Source organism: Peromyscus leucopus, chromosome 2 (assembly GCF_004664715.2).
Source record: "Peromyscus leucopus breed LL Stock chromosome 2, UCI_PerLeu_2.1, whole genome shotgun sequence".
In the NCBI taxonomy this organism is placed as follows: domain Eukaryota; kingdom Metazoa; phylum Chordata; class Mammalia; order Rodentia; family Cricetidae; genus Peromyscus; species Peromyscus leucopus.
In genome coordinates, this window is record NC_051064.1 from 51,858,360 (window position 1) to 51,883,992 (window position 25,633).

General features: G+C 44.1%; 1 protein-coding gene across 1 annotated transcript in view; it reads left to right on the plus strand.

The window, feature by feature from the left end:
• Positions 1–25,633, plus strand: part of Aco1 (aconitase 1) — a 64,239-nt gene that overhangs the window by 14,411 nt on the left and 24,195 nt on the right. Inside the window, exons 2-11 of the mRNA XM_028884068.2 lie at positions 7,097–7,215; positions 8,053–8,221; positions 11,067–11,204; positions 18,405–18,474; positions 18,582–18,765; positions 19,225–19,364; positions 21,400–21,571; positions 22,623–22,723; positions 23,618–23,734; positions 24,770–24,929. Coding sequence (XP_028739901.1) covers positions 7,119–7,215; positions 8,053–8,221; positions 11,067–11,204; positions 18,405–18,474; positions 18,582–18,765; positions 19,225–19,364; positions 21,400–21,571; positions 22,623–22,723; positions 23,618–23,734; positions 24,770–24,929 — 1,348 coding nt within the window. The 5' untranslated portion in view covers positions 7,097–7,118. The remainder of the gene's footprint in view (positions 1–7,096; positions 7,216–8,052; positions 8,222–11,066; positions 11,205–18,404; positions 18,475–18,581; positions 18,766–19,224; positions 19,365–21,399; positions 21,572–22,622; positions 22,724–23,617; positions 23,735–24,769; positions 24,930–25,633) is intronic.

Genomic DNA, 25,633 nt, shown 5'->3' on the forward strand with positions numbered 1-25,633 from the left:
TCACTCAGTCTGGCCTTACTGGCAGATAAGCAGCTAGAATTATTTATTTATTTATTTTTATTTATATTTGGTTTTTCGGGGCAAGATTTCTCTGTGTGTAGCCCTGGCTGTCCTGGAACTCACTTTGTAGACCAGGCTGCCCTCAAACTGACAGGGATCTACCTGCCTCTGCTTCCCAAGTGCTGGGATTAAAGGCAGGCACCACCACGCCCAGCCTGGATAAGCAGTTTGCAAATGAAGAAATTCACACATAGAACAGACAAATAGGAAATACTCAACTTTACTAGCTGTTAAGGAAATGTAAAGATTGCCTGTTTTTCTCTCAACGTGGTAAAATGTAAGAACAAGCTGGTTTGTGCAGCTCCATTCACTGCTCCGGAGAAGGATCATTACACTAATACAGCCTTTCCTGGGTGCCTGGGGAAAAGCAGAGACATACAGATCCTTTCACCTAGCTGCCCTGCTTCTAGAAACTCAGAGCCAACAATTTATTAAGTAGATTAGGGGCCTGCTAGAGTTCTGTGTACAAAGGTGCAGCGTTGTTTGGCAATGTGTGTGAATAACCAAGATCAAGGTGTGCCTAGGGTGTGATGGAGGTTAACCCATGCTGGATATGCACGAGGCAAAGCTCCAGATCCCCACACATATCCTGCACTGAGACCAGAGGACAGTTACCAGCAAGACTGTGGAGCCCAGACTCACAACTCCTCACCTGCATGGCTCCCCCTTAGATATCTACCTCAGATTCAGCTACTTGTGCCTGGTGTTTACGGTTTTTGTTTGTTTGTTTTGTGATTTCCTCTAAAAACTCGGTGTTTGTACACTCCTGTCCTGTGCAGAGTGAACTGTGAGAATCCTGAGGTGCAGTTCATGCAGTCATCACTTCATAGTAGGTTAGCTTTGAACCGCCATCCTACCAGACAATTATCTTTACTTTCAGAATGTAGGTACAGGGAAGGTTTCCCACTTAGTGCAAGCACCCCTTTATACAAACCTGTTGTAGAAGAACTCTTAGAGCTTTCAGTTGTCTAAGTAGCTAGAGGTGAGTGTTCCACAGTCCCAAGTATTCAGCTAAACCTCCAAGGAGGACAGGCCCTAAATGACTGCTGTAGCTTCGCTCCTAAGATAGCGTTATAAAGTCTTTTTTTTCTTTTCACCTTTTTAATTGTTTGCTTTTCCTCTTGCCTCTAATACCATCTCATTCTGTGAAATGGAAAAGGCAGCAGCCTAAACCTACTGCCTTGTGTGCTGACTCTTCCCACTTTCCCAACAGAAGAAACTAGAATAATGTGCTGGTCTTGCCCCCAAATCCACAGTTCACAATCTGGGTCCGTTCCTGCCTTAGAATGTTACTATATGCAGATTAGCTAGATCAAACTGAGAAGGGAGGCTGGAGCAAAGTCATGGGGGAGAGAGCACAGACAGAGAAGCAGAAAGCTGGGGCCTGTGTTTGCTCAAAAGTAGGTAGGGCCCCCTAGCCGGCTGGTCAGCTTCCTGGACAAAGCTGCAGATCTCGGGGCAGTTTGGGAGATTGTGAGAGTATGGTAACACTTAAGGATTAGGAGTGGGTTAGCGTTTGACCAGGGAAAGGGCTGACCTAGAAGGCATTGACCATGCCTAGAGTCTGAGCTAGATCTGGACCTATTCCCAAGCCAAAGGTCTTCTCCCTCGCTTCCTCCTTGAAATGTGGTCACTTGGGGATTTCTTGTGAAATTACCAAATCACTGAGGCCTTGAGGAGGTTTGCACCAAGAGTGATAATGTGGGTGGAGCCTTGGAGTGCTCCTGGATTCTTAAGTCCTCCAGATTTATGGAGAGACATTATTTCCCAACTTCTAAGCAAAACCAGTTTTTAGTTGCTTTAACACAGTTACTATTGTTTTTGACCCGTGGCTCAGTAAAGATGGGCAGGGACATGTAATAAGACATGGCTCAGAATAGGTGCCAGAAGAAAGAGTAACTCCACCATTTACTACTGAGCTGGTCCTCGAAGGTTTCTGATAGCTGTCTTCAGCTGGGGAGGATGGTAGCCTGGTCATGCCAGCATCACTGTCACAGCAGGAGTCCAAGTACCATAAAGTGGAGTTGGACAATGGAGCAGCCTGAGTTCAAACCTCATCCTGCCTTTTCCTATGATAACTATGGTGTGCCATCCCTCAGAGCTGCCTTCCTGCAGCTGTGACATGGGAATGCCCGTGTGCGCCACAGACGGCGTTCTTGCCAGGACTGTAGAAAACCGTATAAGGGCTGCTTTACACATCCCTACCTCCAGGTCCCTTTTGGCTGGGGGGATTTTACATGACCTCGAGTATAGGTGTAGAAAAAGGCGTAGACTCCAAATGTTATGTATAGTAATTATAATTATTTATATATATATATATATAATTTTGGTATCTATTAAAGAAAAAAGCAAATTTTCACACTAATGGGATGGATACTCATGTTTTGTTTTATATGGAGAATTAAATCTTGGCTGAATTCTTGGTCCTGCAGAATTAGAGTTCATTGGTATCCTGATTTTTTTAACCATCAATGCTGAAAATGCTGCTTCACATAAATGCGTAGTATAAAAAGGTAAACACGTGCTTAGGGATATTTCAGACACTGTTAGAAACTCTTGAAATCCTAATCCAAAATTCATTTAATGGTTGTTTTTTTTTAATCAAATTCAAGTTAGCAATCAATGCACTTTTTAAAGTCAAACATTTTAATACAATATAACTCAGATATACTAATTTAATACTTACAAGAATGATGGTAAAAAACATGAAAAGTCTTTGTTTTCCGTAATTCAGCCACTATGTTTCCATAAGAACAGAAAGATTTGAATGCAGTTTATAATGTACAGTAGTAGTCTTGAATCTGAGCTGAGGTCCTGGGCAACGTTGTTGGTGTGGTATGATGTAATCACATACGCAGTGCCCATGTGTGCTCAGAGCCAAGGCTGCAGAGAAGTCACCCTGTGCAGCATGGGTGAAGACTGCCAGAAACACCTCAGATTCATTACGCATTGGATTTCGAGTTCGTTTTTGGTGACTGCATTAAATTTTTCCTAACCCCCACATGCAGTTATATGACCCCCTACAGAGCTGCAGCCCACTGTTTGAGAAGCTGGGGGTACTCAGCTTGGTGCCTGCTTCTACTCAGTGGTAGGAAGTGCTTTGTTTCCCCTCTGATGTCTACAAGTGGGGTTTGCTCTGTGGCCGTAATACTACTAGAGTTACCAGCTTCCTAGAGAAAAAGGGAGGTCGACAGTTAAAGCTCTTCATACAAACCACTCTCCGCTCTTCATACAAACCACTCTCCGCTCTTCATACAAACCACTCTCCGCTCTTCATACAAACCACTCTCCGCAGGAGCCATATTTGTCACTGCATCCATCCTAAGACAGGACCTGACTAGGAAGGGTGGGCGGAGTAGCAGGAATCCTGTGGGGACTGGTGTTGCACCCAGGGCATCTTCAAGCAGTGCTAAGGAAATCAGCTGATTGGTTCTCGCCAAATAGTGGCAGGTATTGGTAATTTTAGCAGCTGATTTTATTATAAATTTTTGGTTGGTTCCTGGCACCCGGCACCTTTATGACTTGACATGGAAACAGAAATGATTCAGAACTTATGACCCTCTGAAGACATGAGTGACCCATTGCGCTCAGTCCTTTGAGTGTTTTCCAGCACTTCCTCCAGCTGCAGCCCCTGGAGATGCTCTTCTGTTGATCCATTTTTTTTTTTTTTTTTTTTTTTTTTTTGCTAGGCAGGAAAAACAACAGCTTTATCATTGCAGTTGCTACTGTTTGGGGTGAAACATTTAAACGTGAGGCCTATAGCGTGGATGACAAATCCAAAAGGATGTGGCAATGTGGTGTCTGTAAATGATGCCTTCTTCAAATTGATTGATCTCATTTTCCGGGCCCAGAGATCTGCAACCTACTCCTATAGACAAGTTTCCGTGTTTCTTGTTAAAAAAGAGTATTGATGGGTTTTTTAGACTTGGGTGGTTTGATGGTGTTTTAGAATTTGGTGGTTGGATGCTTTTTTAGACTTGGTGGGTTCCCCACTTACAAGGACTTGCTAACAAATCTCTTGCGTGTGTGTGATGTTTCATCTCACATGAACCCTCGCTAAACTAAAGCCACAAGGCTGGGCATGCCGGTGCCAGTCTCCTTTAACTCAAGCTCTTAGGCAGAGGCGGGTAGATCTATCTCTGTGCGTCCAAGCCAGCCTTAGCTACATAGCAAGTTCCAGGCAGCAAGGGATACACAGCGAGACCCTGTCGGAAAGAGCAAACAAGAACAAACACTAAAGCCATTCCCCCTGTGTGGCCTGCTCTTCTTGTACAGGTACCTTAGTGTGCACACTCGTTTTTTGTCAGCTTCATATAAACTAGAGTTAGCTAGTATACTAGTTACTTTCTCATGATCTGCTAAAACACATAACCAGATCAACTTAAAGAAAAAAAAAAGTTTATTTGGGCTTAATGCTCCAGAAGAATAAGAGTCCACGATGGCAGTCTAGAGACATGGCAGCTGGATCTGGAAGCTGAGAGCTTACATCTTGAGCCATAAACAGGAAGCAGAGGTGGCTGTGGGGGACTGGGAATGACCTGTGACTTTTAAAGCTCAAAGCTTTCCCACAGTGACATACTTTCTCCAGCAAGGCCACACCCCCTAAACCTACCCAAACAGTACCACCCACTGGGGGCCAAGTATTCAAGCATCTGAGCCTCTGGGGGACAGTCTCATTCAATCACCACATCTGGGAAGAGGGACCCTAATTAAGAAAATGTCTCTATCAGATTGGCCTGTATGCAAGTCTGTTGCCAGGTGATGGCGGCGCACGCCTTTAATCCCAGCACTCAGGAGGCAGAGACGGGTGGATCTCTGTGAGTTCAAGGTCAGCCTGGGGCTACAGAATGAGTTCCAGAACAGCCAGGGCTATTGCACAGAACCCGCCGTTGTGGGAGGGCCCAGGCTGCTGTGGCGATGCCATCCTTTGGCAGGTGGTCCTGGGTTGTATAAAGAGCAAGCTGAGCACACCATGGGGAGCAAGCCCACGTGTTCCTCTTTGTCCTCCACATCAGTCCGTTCCTTCCTTCAGGTTCCTGCACTAACCTCCCTGGATGACGCATTGTGACCTCAGAGTTGTAAGAGGAAGTGAACTCTTTCTTCTCCCACGCTGGATTTGTTCAGTGTTTTGTCACAGCAACAGAAACCCAGTCTAAGATAGTGTGCCTTGGCCCTGCCGTACTGGTGCTTCTAACAGCTTCTCCGCAGACTACCTAGTCCAATTATCAAATGCTTCAGACCAGAAGTGTTCCAGATTTTACATTATACCTGGGCAGGGTGGTACATAGTTTGTAATCCCAGTACCTAGGAGTCAAAAGGAGGATTGCTAGCGTAAGTGCAAAACTACCTACCATTGGCTACATAGTGAGTACCAGGCCAGCCAGGGTTACATAGTGAGACCCTGTGTAAAGCTACCTACCATTGGCTACATAGCGAGTACCAGGCCAGCCAGGGTTACACAGTGAGACCCTGTGTCAAAATATCTTTTCAGAATATTTCGGTTTTTGAAATATTTGCACGTGCATAATTAGATCTCTCAGTTATGAAATGAAGTCTCCATATGAAATTCATTTATGCTTCAAATGCCCTTTATACGCATAAATCTAAAGCTAGTCTTAGACACTATTTGTTTGCACACCTGTGTTTTGGTTGTGCCTAGTCACATGAGTTCAGATATGAAATCTTATCTTTATGGCATCCTCTGGGTACACAAAAAGTTACAGGTTTCCAGTCAATTTAAATTCAAGATTTTTTGGTTCTGCGTACTAGTTCTGTACTGCACTCTGGATAGGTGCACAGTTGTTTCTCTTCAAATCTGTAACTAGTGATCATTCTAGAAATGTATTGATTAAAAAGTATTTACTCATATAAACCTTGAGATGAACCAGGGGAAATGCTCACTCTTTTACATTTAAGTTAAAAAATATTGGGGAGGACTGGAGACATTGCTTAGAGGTTAAGATTACTTGCTATTCTTGCATAGAACCCAAATTTGGTTCCCAGCACCCACATGGCAGCTCACAGCCGGCCTCAACTCCAGCTGCAGGGGATCAAACACCCACTCTGGCACCAGACACACATGGTGGACATATGTATATAAATATACATGCGGGCGTTCATCATACACATATAATAAAATAAAAAATATTGGAGGCTAGATTGATTGAAGGGTGAGACCCACCTCAGTGTGTTTTGCTCTCAGCTGTGTTGATGAATGAAAGCACCATGTATATGTATGGTGGACCTGGGAATAGTGTCTTCCTGAGATGGGGTAGCTGGCCCCACAAACATATGTGGGGAGTTGGAGCCTGACCTGAAGCCCCAAAGAGAGCTCCGGGAGCAAGAGAGGGTTCGCCGCTGTCAGCACACTGTTTACCATCAGATGCCAGAGCAAAGCAGGAAGGCTTCTAACCGTGGGATTCAAGTTTATTAAAATGCTGCAGAGATTTCCGAATAGAAACACATAGGACAGTTTCAGAAAACAGGCTCTCCAATCCCTACTTCCACAGTTGAAGCTTGATAGAGTTCCACCAGTTATGGCTGTCCTGAGACAGAGGCAGAAGGATCACAAGATTGATATGAAGCATAAACTCACCTGTGTGCCCTTCTGGCGTCTACTGAAAGATGAGTCCAGCTTCAAGGTCTGCTCATATGGCCAAGACTTTCTGTGAGATGCATCCTTTGTTTCCCCTTTTCCTACACGAAGTTTGTGGAAGAGTTGGAAGGTGTTGAAGTAAGAGAGAAGCTACTTGGACTGTTTGCTGTTTTGAGAAGCCAAAGCTGGCTTTCAGACATGGTAGCTTCACAAGAAACACACTTTTGAGACTGTCACTCTTTGAAAAGTTAATAATTGATTTGTTTATGTAAGTGTGTACCATCATTTCTACAAAGAGCCCAGCTTCCAAAATAAAAATTAGATTATTTTCTATTTTAAAATTTAATTTTGCATTAAGTTATAAGTATTTCATATATGAATAAAATATATTTTGATCATATTCACTCTCCCCTTAACCCTCCCAATTATTTTGTTTATCAGGGACACGTGACCATCAATAATCATGAAGAACCCATTTGCACACCTTGCTGAGCCCTTGGACCCTGCACAACCAGGAAAGAGATTCTTCAATTTGAATAAATTGGAGGACTCAAGATATGGTGAGTACATCACTCTATGATGTAATTGCTCTGTTAGCAACTGGTCTCACGTTTGTATAATTGATTATGCAACTAATTGGCCTTTGGGGGCTTGGAAGAGATCAGAGGAGACAAGAAGTGAATGTGGGTTAAACAGACAAACACACACACACACACACACACACACACTTTTTCAAATAGACATCTTATTGAATGTTTATTTGTTTAATTGTAAATGGGTCATTTTCTCTCTTCTTGAGCATTAGTTTCTTAAGAAATATTATTCTGTGTATCTATAAAAATTCATATTGCTTGTTGTATACCACACAAAGTCTAGACTGATGGTGAACTGTGATGACTTAATGGGAACTTTTCTTTGTGTTACTGAATTCAAAGTAAGCAACCATTTAAATAAATAAGTAAACGGGGAATTGTTTTACCCTAGTCTTTGAGTATTTTCAATTACTGAATGTCTCTTAAATCCATTCCCTGTACATAGTTTTCACCATTTTCCATTTTAAACTTGTCAATCACTTTTTAAAAATTTATTTATTTGTTTTTATTTTACGTGCATTGGTGTTTTGCCATGGGTGCCAGGTCCCTGGAACTAGAGTTACAGACAGTTGTGAGCTGCCACGGGGGTGCTGGAGAATTGAACCTGGGTCCTCTGGAAGAGTGCTCTTAACCACTAAGCTATCTCTCCAGCCCTAAACTTGTCAATCACTTTACCCTCTTCCCCTGTTGGAAGAATAATCCGATGTCTGGTATAAAGTTTCTCGAAAGATTGGCTTTAAAGAGCGCTCTGAACAAAAGGTGCCCTGTACTTTTCATTTTAATGCTTTCTATCTCTACTCCTAGGACGCCTACCGTTTTCTATCAGAGTTCTCCTGGAGGCAGCCGTCCGGAACTGTGATGAGTTTTTGGTGAAGAGACATGACATTGAAAACATTCTGAACTGGAATGTCATGCAGCATAAGAACATAGAAGTGCCGTTTAGACCGGCTCGCGTCATCCTGCAAGACTTTACGTGAGCCTGCCACTTCCCTCTCCTCCACCCCCTCGTCAGCCTCTCCAGAAAGTCTTTACTTAACAAAAAAACGTTGTCTCTCAATGTCCGGGAGACAAAAGGAAAGCCAGAGGCCCTAACCCCTGGAACAAGAGCAGACTGCTGAGTCTCCAGCAGTCACCCCACCTCGCCAGTGACAGGGGCGTCCAGCCTCAGAACTGAGGCCCCTGGGCCGAGCACACTGGGGTGGTAGAAGGGAGCATGCAGGAGGGCTGTGTGGGGAGTTTCGTGCAGGGTCCAGTCTCGGGCTGTTGTGCCCGCACACAGATGCGCTGTCTTTGAGGAGAGAAGAGGCACTGCCTTACCACCCTCGGCTGCAGCCTGCTGCTGCTGCTGCTGCTGCTGATGCTGCTGCTGATGCTGATGCTGATGCTGCTGGAATTCCGACTGCCAGTGACGGCGCAATTGCTCAGACATAATCTTCTCATTTGGCAATGATGTTATTCTGATTCCTTTAGTGGACCCAGTTTCTTTATGTAAAAAAAAAAAATCACCATATTTTTATACATATATATATATATATATATATATATATATATATATTTATATATATATATATAATTTTACGATCATTGGTGTTTTGCCTGCATATATGTCTGTGTGGGGGTATCAAGAGCCCTGGAAGTGGGCTTATAGACAGGTGTGAGCTGCCATGTAGGAACTGAAATCTGGAAGAGCAGCCAGCGCTCTTAACTGCTGAGCCGTCCCTCCAGTCCCCAGATTTTGTATTTTAAAGAGAGAAGGACTGGCTCAGTATAAATCTGATTGACAGCCCATTTTTCTGAATTCTAACTACTACTTCTGTTCCTTTTCAATTGTGTGTGACCCTTGCATATGGTATACATTGTTACGTAAGGGGGTTTTGGCCTAGGTACTGGCCATTAAGCATATTGTCCCCATACCTCCCACGGCCCCTTTTCTCTTCCCTCCCCGTCCTGTAATCCCTTTGCTCTCCTGAATAGCCTCACATCTACTTTCATGTGATTTACACATAGACAACTTTATATACCTACATAAGATTTAGGAACCACAAATGAGAGAGCGCAGATATTTGTCTTTCTGACTGGCGTAGTTCACTCCATAGAGTATCTCCAGTAGCGTTCATTTTCCTGCACACGATTTAGTTGTGTACTTCAGGTTTGAAAACATGGGTACTGTGTGGTGCACTACTGCTCTCATCCACTGCTCTTGCTCAGACGTCTGGCTGCTCGCATAACTTAGCTGCTGGGACACTGAAGTGCAGCGTCTCTGTGACCTGTTGACTTGGAGCCTTTGAGGAAATGCCAGGAGGGCAGAGCTGGGTTGTATGGGACATTTAAAAATCATTCCATTTTTAAAGGAACCCCTGGACTGACTACCATTGTGGATGGACTAATTCACATTCCCACCCAGTGTCCACAGTTCCCTTTTGTCCATGTTTTCAATATATAGTCATTCTTTTTCTTAATGACTTCCATTCTGGCTGGAGTGAAATGGAAGCCCAGGGTAATTTTAACTTGCTTTACTTTGGCTAGTGAGGACTTAAATACTTTTATGTGTTTCTTGGCAGTTTGTATTTCTTCTTTTATTTATTTATTTATTTTTATTTTATTTTATTTATTTATTTATTTATTTTTCTGGAGTTGAGGACTGAACCCAGGGCCTTGCGCTTGCTAGGCAAGCACTCTACCGCTGAGCTAAATCCCCAACCCCATATTTCTTCTTTTAAGAGCTGTCCTTTTGTTTCGTTATTCTGTTTATTGATTGGGTTGCTTGCTTGTTTAGTTTTTGAGACGTTTGCATATTCTAGATGTTAGTTCTTTGTCTGCTGTATGGCTAGTAAAGACTTTCTCCCATTGTGTAAGCTGCCTCTTCCCTTGATAGACTGCTTCCTTTAGTGTGCAGAAGCCTTTTCATTGTATGAGGTCTCATTTATCAGCTGTTGGCCTTAACTCCTGGGTAGACTGGAATCCTGCTGAGAGATGTCTTGCCCACACTTGCATCCTAAAGTGTTTTCTCCACTTTAGCATGTGTTCTTTGCTGTCTTCTTGATCAGCCGCTTCAAGCTCCTGCCTTGACTTCCCCACTGTACCCCACTGTGAAGGATTGTACCGAGAACCATGGGTTACAGTAAGCCCTTTCTCCCTTAATAAGTGACATTGTCAATAACTTATCACAGCAATGAGAAAAGAAGCTAAGACTCTGGGGGGTGCTTTGGCAGCCTGGAGTCTTTTGTCTGACCATGTGGATTTTAACATTATATTTTTCTATTTCTGTGAAGAATAGCATTGGAATTTTGATGAGGATTGCATTGAACCTGTAGATGATTTGGTAATATAGCCACTTTTACAACATTGATTCTTCCAGTCCATGAGTATGGACGTCTGTCCATCTTCTAGTATCTTCAGGTTCTTTCTTTGGTGTTTTAAAGTTTTCATTAAAAAGACTTTTCACTTTTTTGATTAGTCTTATTCCAAGGTATATATCCACTCCTTCAAGTCTGGTCTAAAGTTGAAGGAATGATCTGGGAAGCAGTCCATTCTCATCAGGCTTCTTGAGTGCAAACATCCAGTCTTCCCCATAGTTTCTTGTGTTCAAGTTAATTTACCGGTGGAGTTCTACAAGGACATTCTGCTCAGTCATACCACTTACCACCTGTGTTATTTCTGCTCAAGGAAATATGCTTAGAACAACTTATACTTTTCTAAGTCACCTATTCCTAATGCCTCTGATGACATGGTCCCTTGTCAGTATTAACAATGGCAAAACCTGCAAAATCCAGTCACACACACTCATGGCTGTTTTCTGCTTGCTTTTTCCCCCCTAGGGGTGTGCCAGCTGTGGTTGATTTTGCTGCAATGCGTGATGCTGTGAAGAAATTGGGAGGAAATCCAGAGAAAATAAATCCTGTCTGTCCCGCTGACCTTGTAATTGATCATTCCATCCAGGTTGATTTCAGCAGAAGGTGAGGAGGGTTAGAAGGGATTCCTTGGTTTTCTTCTTTGTGCAAAATCTTGGAATACACATCTTTTAAAAATATGTGTACATGTTGGGCCCATGATAGCTCAGCGAGTCAGGGTACTTGCTGCCAAGCCTGAGGACCTGAGTTCCATTCTTGGGATCCACATGACAGAAGGAGAGAACCAACTCCCACAAGTCATTTCCTGGCGTACACATGAGTGCCATGGCACACGCATACCCACACATACCCACATACAGACAAATAAATAAATGTAAGACAAATCTTTAACGTGCATGCGTATTTGAGAATATCTTTAAAGGTGATGCCAGAAAATCGACTTTCCAGTGAATGATACTGGGAGAAATGGATCATGTAAATGCTATCATTGCCTGTCTGTTTGCTTTGAAGAGGAGTGGTCTGTCTGCATCTAGTAGCTTTACTCTAGCTTGAAGAATGAATCAAAACACACGTGTACATTTTGCCGTGAGAGCTTGTCACCGCAAGTGCATGTCTGGCTTTAGAAGAGGTGAGGGGTTTTTCATCCACTGCAGCTTTTTTTTTTTTTTTTTTTTTTTTTTTTTTTTGGTTTTTCGAGACAGGTTTTCTGTGTAGCTTTGCGCCTTTCCTGGAACTCACTTGGTAGCCCAGGCTGGCCTCGAACTCACAGAGATCCGCCTGGCTCTGCCTCCCGAGTGCTGGGATTAAAGGCGTGCGCCACCACCGCCCGGCTTCCACTGCAGCTTTATTCCTGTTTTTATCACAAGAAACTGTTCTGTGACTGGCTCCCTGTGCATGAGAATAAGGCCTACACTAGTTCTGCCCTCCATCTCTTCTGTCTGGGCTATATCCTCATCCCACCCTCTCCTGCCAAGGTCCATGTCATCTTTCCTAGCCAGCTGAAATTCACACGTCAGAAATCCCTCATCGTCTAGCCTGTGTCCAGCCGAGTGAGTTGCTGGTTCACTGGACTGAAGCATGCATGTAATAGGCACTTAACATAACTAAAGCTGGTGACTTTGAAATTATCCCTCGGTGGAAAGAGAAGGTAAGTTAACATGACTGAGATACTTTTCCATGGGGACAAACGAAATCTCTCCTTTTCACCTGTCCCTCCACCCGGCATCCAAAGGTGTGGGTAGTAAAATGTCTTTATAAAGAAACTGAACATATGACTTTACAAAGTTGCAAACTCACAACTTAGCGATGACTTCTTAATAAATGTTTAAAAGTGAATGCTGCTTAAGCAAAACATATGTAGCATTTATAATCCTAACTTGTTTTACAGATAACTGAGGTTTGTGGTATTTTTTTAATGAACTTTTAGTCCTCATTCTCCAAAAGTCTTTGCTTAAATTGGAGTTGTTGAGAGTGAGTCTTTGGGCTAAATGAATCTAGATAGTAAACATTGCTGTGCATTTCCAGTCCTGTTATGATGCACTAGACGGTGCAGAAAGTCAGCCTGTACCACAGCAGAATCCAGGGAGTGCACTTGGTGCATCATGGACCCAAAGAAAAGTTAAGCCTGAGAAAAAAGAAACTCGTCGCCTCTTCCCTTTGACTGACAATGGATTTCATATACCCTCCAAGGAAATTAGGAATAAGCCATTCTCTAGTTCATATTGAGATATTTAAACCAGATAAATTCAACACGGAGAGAAAGGGCCTGTCTTGGAACTGACAGATGTTGGACACGGACATGACTTCTCCCCACCTTCTCCTTTCCCTTGGCCCTGGAACCATCCTTAGGTGTTCTCTCTCTCCAGTACTTCTTTAAATCACACGAGCCCGGCTTGATGGTTCCGATCTGCAAACAAGAAGTTGAGTAAGGATTTTCTAAAGTCCTATCTCATAAGTAATAATAAAGTCACCTCCCAAAGTCATAGCGACTTCACCTTAGCAGCAAGGTTTCATTGTTCCTTCCTGGAAGGTGAAGGGACTGGAGGCAGAATGCGGTGATTTCATGTCTGACCCGCTGGCCTCAAATCCCAAGTGCTCATGCTGTCAATGCCTCTGGGCTATCACTTGATTTTTTTTTTCTTCCCTTTAAGTGTTGACTTCCACTCTTTTTTTTTTTAATGGACCTTTTTCATTTACATGATCTTAATGGAAATGGTATTAGGAAAACAAATACAAGGGTGAATGTCATATACCCATTTAAATCTAGTGCACACACATAGTAGCTGTTTTTTTAAAACTGTTTAGGATGATTTATTTTGCATGCATTTGTGTGGGGGTGGGGGTGGTGCAAACGTGCAGGTCAGGGGACATGTCACCTCCTTCCACCCTGTGGACCTCAGGCGTGGAACTCTGGTTGTCAGCTTGGTGACAGCTGCCTTTACACACTGAGTCAGACCACCAGCCCCAGTTGTGCTAGGTAGGTAGGTAGGTTGGTTGGTTGGTTGGTTGGTTGGTTGTTGGTTGATTTTAATGGGTTTTTGTTTTGTTTGTTTGTTTTGTTTGTTTGTTTGTTTGAGTTTCAGCTTTGGAAGTCCTTATCCTTTAAAGGAATTAAATGAGCTGGGCGGTGGTGGCGCATGCCTTTAATCCCAGCACTCAGGAGGCAGAGGCAGACAGATCTCTGTGAGTTCGAGGCCAGCCTGGTCTACAGAGTGAGGTCCAGGAAAGGCGCAAAGCTACACAGAGAAACCCTGTCTCGAAAAACAAACAAACAAACAAAAAAACCCTAAAGGAATTAAATGTGATATGTGCTGACTGTTATGGAAGTGAGTGCTATGGGCTAACTCCCAGCTCCATTCTTGAAATGAGCTGGGAAAGCCAGGTAAAGATGTCAGGGTTGTATATTTTCAGTAGTCGGGAGCTCTTTGTCTAGTCTGAATATCATTTTCCTTGTCATCTTCAGCTTCTGAGGACCTAACCAGCATGTTGCTGTCATGTGTCCTGCATTTATCTCAGAACTGCCCCTGGCTTTTCCCCAAGAATTTCACAACAGTTTATGACCAGGTTTCATGAAAGCTGTTTTTTTCTGGAAATACTACTTATAAATTTCTAGGCTCTATTCTGTGAAAGTCTCAGACACTATAAATGTGAATTTATATCACATAATCATGGGGAAATTATCCCTTCTGTTTATGAGGCCATTCACATTCAGAGACCTCTTTAGAAGTTCTCTAGATTGGAGTGAGGCATGTTGGTGTTATGGGATAGAATCATAGAATCTTTGTTTAACTATGTAAAGCTGTGTTGCTTTTGTTTATGCTGCATTTGTTTAACTATGTAAAGGTGTGTTGCTGTTTCACCTTGCCTGCCTAAGGCACCTGATTGGTCTAATAAAAAGCTGAATGACCAATAGCTAGGCAGAGGAGAGCTAGATGGGGCTGGTGGGCAGAGAGAAAATGGGGCCCAACCAGCCAGTGGCCAGTTGGTTGGGGCAGGGAGGCAGATACACAGACATGGAGGAGGCAGGAGAGCAGGCTGGACAGTATGTAGATGAGGTAAACGAGCCTTGGGGCAGCACATAGATTAATAAGAAATGGGTTAATTTAAAATCTAATAGAAACAAGTGTAAGCTAAGGCCGAGCAGTCATAATTAATGTTTCCATGACATGATTTGGGAGCTGGTTGGCAACACAAAGAAAACCTGCCACATGTTGACACCTTTGTAATCCTAGTACCTTGAATATCGAGATGGGAGGATCAAGAACTCGAGGCCAGCCTGTCTACAGGAGACCTTGTCCCCAAACACAAAAGGCTCATTAGATTGGGCCAATTTAGGAGAGTTTTGAGTGGTAATAAAATAAATTTTAAAAATTTGAATTCTAGGTCTGTCCATTTATTCTGATAACCACAACAAGACTAATTGAGCCACACTTAGCACAATATGGTTTTGTTTTCATAGTGTTAGGTTTTTACCTGAGATCACTATAGCTTGGAACAGCCTGGGCATTTCTGGCTTCTTATCATTTTGCCTACCATGTTCTGGGCCAAGCCTTCTCGTTCATTCCCTGCTTCGACTCCCACAGCCTCCTGATGCTGGAGGGTAAAGTCCAGAAGTGCTTGTGTGGCGCAGAATAGATGTCAGCAGCCACATGAGTCAGAGTCTCGCCTGCACTGGTGGAAACGATGCTTGGAGATCTCTTCCCTGATGTTTGGTTTTCTTTTCTCTGTAAAACAGGTTTAACAGACCTGTGTTGTGCCCATATTTATTCAATAAACTAGTCAATTTCAAAGAGGAAGTTTAATAACTACATAACTTTAATGCAATTGCTCAGTGTGGTCACCCTGAGAAAGTGCAAACAACCCTGACTTGGGAGCCAGAAGGCTCTCCAGAGGCCACTCCATCAGGGTCCTGAAGCACACAGACCAAGGAGGAGGAGCCAAAAGTCCATCCTAGGAGAGGACAGAGTCAGAGTCATATGAAAGCCGCCATGTGGCGACCCTGAGAACTGGGCTGGAGAATATGGAGGGTCTGGTAAAGCAAGGTTTACGTCAGGCTGAAGAACTTGGGTTTTTGAAATAGAGGGTTTATAGTTTATTAGAATATGGTGAGCTGATAATAATCTGTGTATGTAGAAAACTCAAACTAGTGATGATATGAAAGGTGAGTTTAAGGGACTGGGAAACCAGCTGGGGGCTGTGTTTATGATAAATACTTTGGTAGCTGTAGGGCTAAATAGAAGGAGGGGAGATCGTTAGATGAGGAATGGATGGAGGAAATGATTTAGGAAGGAAGTCAGGGCACTCAGGTTTCCCCTTGACACAGATGCACCGGGGCCTGGAGAGACAGGCAGGAGGGGGTGGGCTGGAGTCCTCAGGAGGAACAGTGGAGATGCGGAGTAGCTGCATGCATCCAGAGGACCTGCTGATAGAGGTGTCTGCTTCAGCTGGGCCCCTTTCTCTGCGTCTTTCTTTGCTTTTCTCCAACATTCATTTTCTCAGTAGAATCGATACATTTTTTTCTGCAAAGTTCAGAATTAAATATTTCAGGCTTTGCTAGCCACATGCTATCTTGGTCATATAACCCATCCCCAATCTTTAAAGCAAAAATCATTCTTTGGGGATGAAGCATGTACAAATATTGAGCTGAATTCAGCTCTGGAGCTATAGTTTTAGAACACCCCCTGCCCCATGCTCGAATGTGTCTCAGAAATTGATCCCATTAAAATAACTAATAATTATTTTTGGAGAATATTCACGTCACAGTGGGGGCAGGGGGCAGTGTATTCACTAAATGTGTTTTCAAGGTAAGTAATACATGCTGGCTGTTTTTTTTTTTTTTTCCCTCTATAACACACACAGCTCTCACTTCAAAAGGAATATGATAGTTTATTCTGGCTCAGGTATAGTTTATTGTTATAGTTTATGATAGTTTTTCTGAGCCAGGTGTGAGTTCCCGTGCCTCGGAGTGCAGATTCAGTTTGCCCCTGACTGGCATGCTGCCTTGTGGAAATGGTTCCATAAATACCCTCATGAGCCGCCAGTTCATCTGCCATCGGGACACAGATAGGCAGCTAACAGAAAGCAGGGAACTCCGGTGTGCTTAGCTTCTTGGATGGTGGAAGCTAGTGGTCTGTTAATACATTCCAAAGGCTTTACTTGATAGTCAGAAGAATGTCAGGTTAGAGATAGAGGTGGGTGATGCATAGCTGTTAAAGAACTAACAGCAGCCTAAGATAATCTTAGCCCTAGATCTGCAACATCCCAACTCTGCCCAATCAAAAGTTCTAAGCAGTGGTCACTGAGCATAGCCTCAGCATTGGGGTGGCCCTTTTCAGGGAACTTCAGTTCACATCTTCTCCCCAAAGAGTGTCTGTCTGATTTTCCCTGGCTGGCTCCTTTCATCCTTCTGCCTGGATTGATGTCATTTCCTTCTAGAAGCTCTGCCGGTCTGATTTCATGGCCCTTTCTGCCTGCTCCTATGACATCTAGTGCTGTATGTCCAGAGTTGATAATAGCACTTGGTTATTGCTTGGTTCCTTCTCTTTCCTGCCAGGCCCTGAGCTCCACCCAAGTAATGAAAATGCAGCTTTTGCGTTCCCATAGCTGATTTGGAAGTGAAAAGAAGGGTTGAGTATGAAATGGAGGCTCCGGGACAATCAGACATGGGTTCAGATGACAGCTCTCTAACTGATCAGTCATCCGACTACGACAAGTTATCCAGCTTTCCTGTGCCACTGCTGGTGCTTCGGCAGGTGGAGGGAAGGGGGTGTGACGATGACATGGGGAGATGATGGGTATAGAGTTGGAGTTTGGGCGCTCAGCACCTCCTGTGGTTACGGTGGCCGTGGTTGTTGCTACGGCCCCCGTCGCCATGACTGCCTGCAGGAGGCAATAATGGAGGAGGTAAAGAGTGTGAGCTCTGATCCAGATGCCCAGACATCAGTTCCCTTTCCACCAGTTCCTAGCTGTGCAGCACTCAGCAGCCTTCCTAACTTCTGCGGATCTCATTTTGCTCGGATGAAAATGTGCGCTTTAGTAGTGCTCAACTCAAGATCTATCATTACGGAGGCTCGATGAGAAAATCAATCAAGTAGTTAGAATAGTAGCTGTTTCCTAGTAATGGCAATAGTTAATGATTATCTAATGAGTGGAGCTTGACTTGGGTCTTAGCTGTATAGTTAGTGTTTCCTTGAGCTATCATATACAGACTATGTGTGCCTTCTCTCTGCTAAACCTGCAGAGTTGTGACTATGACTTACTCTACTGAATGACCTTGAATAAACCTCAGCCTGTAATCTGGGTTTGCAGTTGTTCATGGAGAGCAGCCATCTTCATAACCCCCCGTCTGAAAGATAGGAGACTGGGATTCTGAAATCAACGGGCCCTTGACATTGCTGTCCTCTGTCTCCGGCATAAGCACATGCGCATGCACCCCCATGTGGCCCAGCAGAGAGGACTGATGGGGTCATCGAGGAGACGCAGGTGCAGAAGCAAGGCCCCTTAAGTGTCTCTGCTGCTCTTGCCATACATGGTGTTGAGTTTGTCCCTGAGAGTCCGACTTGGGCATTAACTTCCAGTGGAATTCAGCTCATGTTTTTCCACTGTCTTAGGGCTTTGGTGGAATCACTTGAAGCAGGTAATTTGTTACATGTTTTTGGCGGCTTACCTCAGTTTTCCAGCTGGTAACAGTGTATACCAGCCTGCAGCTCGCAGATACAGTGGCTGCTTGGTTGATTCATCATAACAGATTGGATGGGTGCCATGTGAAGCCTTACAATTTATACATTTAGTTTTCCTCTCTGACAGGACAGACAGTTTACAGAAGAATCAGGACCTGGAATTTGAAAGAAATAGAGAACGATTTGAATTCTTAAAGGTTTGGTTTCACCATTTGGTTTTTCATGTTTGTGGGGCTTGAGGAGAGGTGTGCCGATGACCAAGTACAAATGTCTTCACTGTGTCCCTTCTGTTGTTCAATCCTAGTGGGGTTCCCAGGCCTTTTGCAATATGAGGATTATTCCTCCTGGCTCAGGAATCATTCACCAGGTGAATTTGGAGTATTTGGCAAGAGTCGTATTTGATCAGGATGGATGTTATTACCCAGACAGCCTCGTGGGCACAGATTCGCACACTACCATGATTGATGGTCTGGGAGTTCTTGGTTGGGGTGAGTCTTCTCCCACATTCCTGTGGAGGGCACTCTTCTGGAGCACGCACCTCGTTCTGGAGCACACACCTCGTTCACTGTTTTTGTTCCCGTGGTCACAGAGGAGGGCACATTTTTGTTGACCGCTGTAGTTTTCAGTGCCTAGAAAACAAGACATTCACTCTCTATTTGGAACAATAAACTGAATTAAGTTCGAGGACATTTGCATAAGTGATATCAGCTAGGTGTTCATTAACAACGGAGCCTCCTAAATCTTCTCTCTATTAAGTGTGGCACTGAAGAGATTTTAATCGGAGCACTAGGGGAGGGCACAGTCTATAGAGGGAATAGAGAAAAATGAGTGTTCCCTAGGGAAATACAGCTGTACCAGGTACACATGCCACCTGGGTTTCCTGAGTCTGTGCCTGAGGGACACTGAGGGCTTGAAACGCTGTTGTTCTGCTGTGCCGTTCCCTGCAGGTGTAGGTGGTATCGAAGCAGAAGCTGTCATGCTGGGTCAGCCCATCAGCATGGTGCTTCCTCAGGTGATTGGCTACAAGCTGATGGGGAAGCCCCACCCTCTGGTCACATCCACGGACATCGTGCTCACCATTACCAAGGTAATGAGATCATATAGACACACACACACACGCACACAAACACACACACACATACACACACGTACACACACACATGTACACGCACACATATGTGCACACACAAAGCCAAAGCCTCTTGGAAAACCAATGACAAATAGAATAAATTTAATGGAGTGTGTGTGCTCTAGAGAGGCCAGGAAAAATTATAAAACTAAAATGAGATTAAAAAGGATTCTTGTGGTTAAGTTTAGATGGTTATCTTTATTCTTTTCCTTAATTTTTAAAGTTGTGACATAAAATACCTAGAAATTAAAGTCATGCTTCTTTTTCTTTTTTTCCCCGAGACAAGCCTATGTAGGTGGCTGTCCTAGAACTTACTATGTGACTAGGCTGTCCTCAAATTCACAGAGATCCACCTGCCTCTGCCTCTTGTCCAGCTCCTGTCACCAAGACTTAAAGAGACGATAATGTCTTGTCAGATTTGCTTCGGAGCCTGTTTTTATGGATTAGCATGTATTTATAATTTCTGAGTATCTAGAATTAGCATGTATGTATGGTTCAGAAGAGCCTATCCTTCCCAGAAGTAATCGTGAGGTTGAAAATTATTCTCACACATATTTTACACTTTTGCTATAGTTTTTCCACATGGATCTTTTTCTCTTGAGTTTTATTACATTTTTAGCTCTGGCCATGGCATGTGTGGAGGACTAAGGGTGACCTCTAGGAGTTGGTTCTGTCCTTCCACTTGTGGATTCCTGGTATCAAGTTACCAACTGAGCCATCTTGCTGGCCCCACCTGGATCTTTCTATATGTAAATAGCAACTTAGTCCCATGAATAATTTTACACTTTCTTCTCTTATTGTAAGTTATTTTATTGCAACAGATGTAGCTACAAGTTGGAAGTTATTATTAGGGCTTTTTCTTAAACTCTTACAAGAATCCTGTGTGTGTGTGTGTGTGTGTGTGTGTGTGTGTGTGTGTGTGTGTGTGTGTGTGTTTCACTTGCTTTACAATAAACGTACTTTCACCTGGGCTGTGTGGTGCACGCCCTTAACCCCAGCACTCAGGAGGCAGAGGCAGGCAGATCTCTGAGTTCGAGGCCAGCCTGGTCTACAGAGCAAGTTCCAGGACAGCCAGGGCTACACAGAGAAACCCTGTCTTGAAGGAAAAAAAAAAGTAGTTTCATGGTCTTTGTTTTTAAGTATTTTTTTCCTGTTCTATATAGTATAGAGAGTCTTTGTAGAGACCCCATGCTGAAAAAGCCAAAAGTTTGTCTTCGATTTAATTGTTATGGAATTTAGAATTGGATTTATTGAATGCCACAGATTGTCACAATCATTTTCAAAAATGGACTAACAGGGCTCACCCCAAAAGTTTGGTAGAATGCATGTAGCTGAAGGACTTTTTCATGCACTCAGCTGTCTGTGAGGCTGGCATCCTTGTACAGTTAACTGACCAGTGCTGGAGCCTCAGCCCTGGCTGATGGCTTATGTGGGCAAGACAGGAGATGGGCAGAGAAGACAGGAGATGGGCAGAGAAGACAGGAGATGGGCAGAGAAGACAGGAGATGGGCAGAGAAGACAGGAGATGGGCAGTCTGTGGGGTTTGTAGTAGCAAGAGCTATGCCTTACGTCTTTAGAAACAAATCATTTATTAAATACTGTGATTATATAAGAACTAAACTTACCTAGGTTGAAAGAAGGTAATTTTTGAATGCCTTCAGTGTTTCCTTCTGAATGTCATTCAGAACAACTTATCTGGTGTAATTCATAGTTTGGGCATTTCTTTTCTCTCTCTTTATAAAATAAGAATTATTTGGTACAATCTCAGATCTACAGGAGGGTTGGTGGAGAACTAGTCGAGTCCCTGCCCACTTCTTTCCAGTTCCCCAACGTTCACGTCACAGTGGCCCTTTTAATGTTGGTACAGTACAATCAGGGATGTCCCTTTGCCATCCTGGCATCCAGTCCTTCTAGGGAGCATTGCAAAGAGATAGTTCTGTGTTTTAAACACGGCTGTCCAGCCTCAAACGTTCCTGTTGTTTCTACTGTATAGCACCTCCGGCAAGTTGGGGTTGTGGGCAAATTTGTGGAGTTTTTCGGACCAGGAGTGGCCCAGCTATCCATTGCTGACCGAGCTACGATTGCCAACATGTGCCCAGAGTACGGCGCGACTGCGGCCTTCTTCCCGGTCGATGAAGTCAGCATCGCATACCTGCTGCAGACAGGTAGGGGAAGGGCTGAAAGCAGAGACCCTGAGAATCCCAGCCCTGCCTCCTCCAGCCCACACGATGCTCTTGTGTTAGACTTATTTCCTCTCTGTGGAGACAAAGTATGTTGTGGATTTAAGGAGATGTGAGCTGGACCTGTGATAGCCAAGAACAACAAGTCTCTCTGGTACCCCAGAACCCAGATGTGTATACTGCTTTTCAGATGCTGATTGTTTTATATTGGTACACGAGGTCTTTTGGTGGTAACTGTTGTCTCTGGGGTGCCTGTCGGGTACTAGGCACTGGCATTCACTTACTGTCTTCCCCTTCATACATTGATAGTATAAAGTGATAGATTACTAGCTTAAATAATAGGAAGGAAAACCTAGAATCAGAGCAGTGTAATCACCCAAGGCTAAATAATAAATAGCCTCTGGCTATTATACTCAGAACAGCTGTGGGTTCTGGGTTGTATTTCTAGTAATGGAGCACTGGGGGTTAAGACTTTAGACTTTGGATGCAAATGTGGGTTCTTTGTCCTGCCATTTCCTAGCTGTATTCTATAGTGAAATTACCTAATAATTTCCCTGCACTAGCATTTCCTCATCAGTAAATGAGAATAATAATGGTACTTGTCTGGTGGGGTCATGATAAAAGCACAGGGTTTGAAGTGATTCATTTGAAGCATTTAGCACACAGTGGCAGGCACACCAAAGTCTGAGGTGATGGGTCATTACTTTAACAAGGTAATGCCAAGAGTGACCGTGGCAAATTGAGGGCAGAAGTATGGGTGCACCCGAGCAGTGGGCTTCAGCTCAGGATCCTCTTGAATAAGGCTGTCACCAAAAAGATGAAGCACGTCTGTGAGTAGAGCCAGAATCTGTTCCGTACACATCAGTAGGAATAGCGGGTGGTGCCTGATAAACAGCAGCCCGGAAGCTGAAGAAGCAGAGACGTTGGTGGAGGTGCCCAGTAGATGGCTGTGACCTGCAGAACTGCAGATGGGCTCTCAGTTCATATCTCTAACCTGGAAATAGTAATGTGTTCATCTGTTGCTAATGCCATTTAGGTCGAGAGGAGAACAAAGTAAAGCACATTAAAGAGTATCTTCAGGCTGTAGGCATGTTCCGGGATTTCAACGACCCCTCTCAAGACCCAGACTTCACTCAGGTATGAGAGCGCCCTCCAAACAACACAGTTCTGCTTTCTGAGGCAGCAGTTGAGGGTGTCTGTTTTTCCACAGATGACAGAATTGTGGGAAGTTAGTGCCTGTGTTGTCGTGGTAAGGGAATGGGGTGGCCAACAGTGGAGAGTGAAAAGGTGAAGGACATAACATATCAAAGTAACTTCTTTGAATGGTCTTGGCTGACTGCAGGGACTCGACTCACGATCGCTGTCTGTCCGAGTGCTGGGAGGCGTGCCATCAGTACTTCTTTTGATGCTACCTTCGTGAGTTGGGCGTTCCCTCCCCCAACTCCTGATTGACACTTAGGCATGGCAGACCTTAGTAGGTATCATTATTACAGTCCTGGAGAGAAATGGAGGCATGAGCATGTCCGTGGGTCTGTTTATCCAGTGATTTGCTTTATTTTCTAGGGGTACAAACTGAATCCATGTTTCCGTAAGCAGCCAAAGTTTAGAGAGTAAACTAGACCCATCTGGGGTCCCAGTTTTCCTGCATCATCCAGGAAGGAAGAACTCGTTGAGTTGACAGCCTGTCTTCTACAGCGATGACTTGTGGCTCCTTCCCTCAGTAGAAAGCCGTCTCCCCGCAAGAGCCACGTGTTAGCTACCCTACAGAGCAGCAAGTGGAGGACCAGGCAGCCGGTGTCTACCCCGTCTCTCTAAGGCAGCAAAGAGCCCTGCCGGTCCCACGCTACTCCCATGCCCATCTTAATATTGGGAAATTAATTTTTGGCCTGATAAAAGGATCACTGGCTCCCCTGACTTAGAACGTGGCAGCTTGTTTATTTGACTGTTGATTGTTGGGATGTTCTAAGGTCTCTGGTGTGATTGTGCTATTTCTTTATGAATTCTATAATTGCTTTTGGTTCGGATGAACAGGTCGTGGAGTTAGATTTGAAAACAGTTGTGCCTTGCTGCAGTGGACCAAAAAGACCCCAAGACAAAGTTGCTGTGTCTGACATGAAAAAGGACTTTGAAAGCTGCCTTGGAGCCAAGGTATGGCCTCTGGACTCTACCCTGTACCTTGCTTCTTTGTGCCCAGGCTTCCACCCCACCTTGTTATGAATCTTCCTGAAGCCTGGTACCAAGGACATTTCTTCTCCTTCCTAAACTCCTTCACGATTCCCCCATTGGCCATGGGCCTAGCAGCTTCTCTACAGCACATGCCTGCCTACTGAAAACAACCCCTGTTTATGCCTGTGACCTTCTCATGTGAAAGTCCCCCTCCTGCAGTGTTGTCCGCCCTGTTCACACAGGCTCTAAGTCCCTGGACTTTTGTTCATGCCTCTCTGTGTGTGCATGCCTCTGCTTCATCCCCTGACATCCTATTCTGTCCAATCCTTAAAGTTCTGTTCAGATACTCTTCTCTGTAACATGGCCCAGAGCATCTCCTAGCAGGAATTCATCTTTCCCTCACTTGAAACTGCATGGCACTCTCTGAGTATGCGTGATTTCCCTTGCTGATCTGTACCTTTGACCATAAGATTTGCATCATAACCACTGTTGCCCTACACGGCTCCCAGCAAGATGGCTGGTGTTCAGATTTTCAGTGAGTGTCTCCCAAATGAGAGGTTGAGATGGAGTTTATCCATGAGGCATCAGCATGATACCAGATGTTCGGCTGTATCTTACATTACTGATCAGATTAGTTGAAAGCAATATTAATACAAGTCACCTTTCTCCAGATTTCCATGAGATCAGAATCGGTAGTCTCGGTCAGGCCATGATCACTGCACTATATACTTTGCAGGCTAACTTTGAACTGTTAATAGATTTAGTCTCCTATTCTTGGGGAGGGAGGAAAGTGGTTGTTACTCACTTCATTGCTGAGCAATATTCAGGACTCACGGCTGCCTTTGTGAATATCTAAAAAGCATAAAGCAAAGTTTAAATTTTCTGGATCATTTCAAAGTTTACTCAGAGAAGTATTTGTTTTGTTAATAATTGGCACTTTTTCTTATTATAGCAGATTGTGTGTGCCCTGTTTTCTTTCTTCTAGCATGTAATATTTTCAACCTTCCCTTCCCACAGCAAGGATTTAAGGGTTTTCAGGTTGCTCCAGACCATCACAATGACCACAAGACATTTATCTACAACAACAGCGAATTCACTCTTGCTCATGGCTCTGTGGTCATTGCTGCCATCACCAGCTGCACCAACACCAGCAATCCATCCGTGATGTTGGGAGCAGGTGAGCACATCTGCTTCCATTCTCTGGGTCTCCTGGATGTGGGAGTAGAATTTTACATTTTACAGATCCACAGACAGATTGGCCTAGAAAATTCCTACGCAGCAAAAAAGCATCCAAAGCAAAATATTTGCAGTGGAATTCATAGTGTTTGACAGCCTTTCCTTTTGTAATTAGCACAGAAAATAAGTAGAAGGAAGCAGAGGAAGCTGGATTTCTGCCAGCGCCTAGCCTCTGAGTCCTCCCTGAGAGAGAACAGAAAAAGAAGCTCTTGTCATGGACTTTGTCCCTGTAAGCCCGGCAGGGAGACTTTGCACTCTCTTGGTGCATTGGCAGTTGCAGCTGGACCAGGGCACAGGTCCTGGCTGATGAAGCTCGGTGTAGCAGCCTGTTGTGCAATGCTGTGAGGTAGTTAATAGTTAAATGTAGAGTTCAGTGTTATAAGATCTTCTTAGTTCTGATGTTTAATCACCTTGAGAACTTCCCTCGGGTCCAGAGACCAGGGTCAATAGTTCTTTCTTAAAGGGCCTGTAAGGAAAACCTTTTTAGAGGTCATCTTTGCCACCTCAACTTTCCATACTTATCTGGAACAAGCCAGTTTTCTTGGGGAACACCAGCAGCTGCCCACGGCCTGTGTATCCTCATGACCTCCCCTCTTCTCTCTGCCTCATTTCTTCTCCCTGCCTCATTTCTTCCTCTCCGCTGTT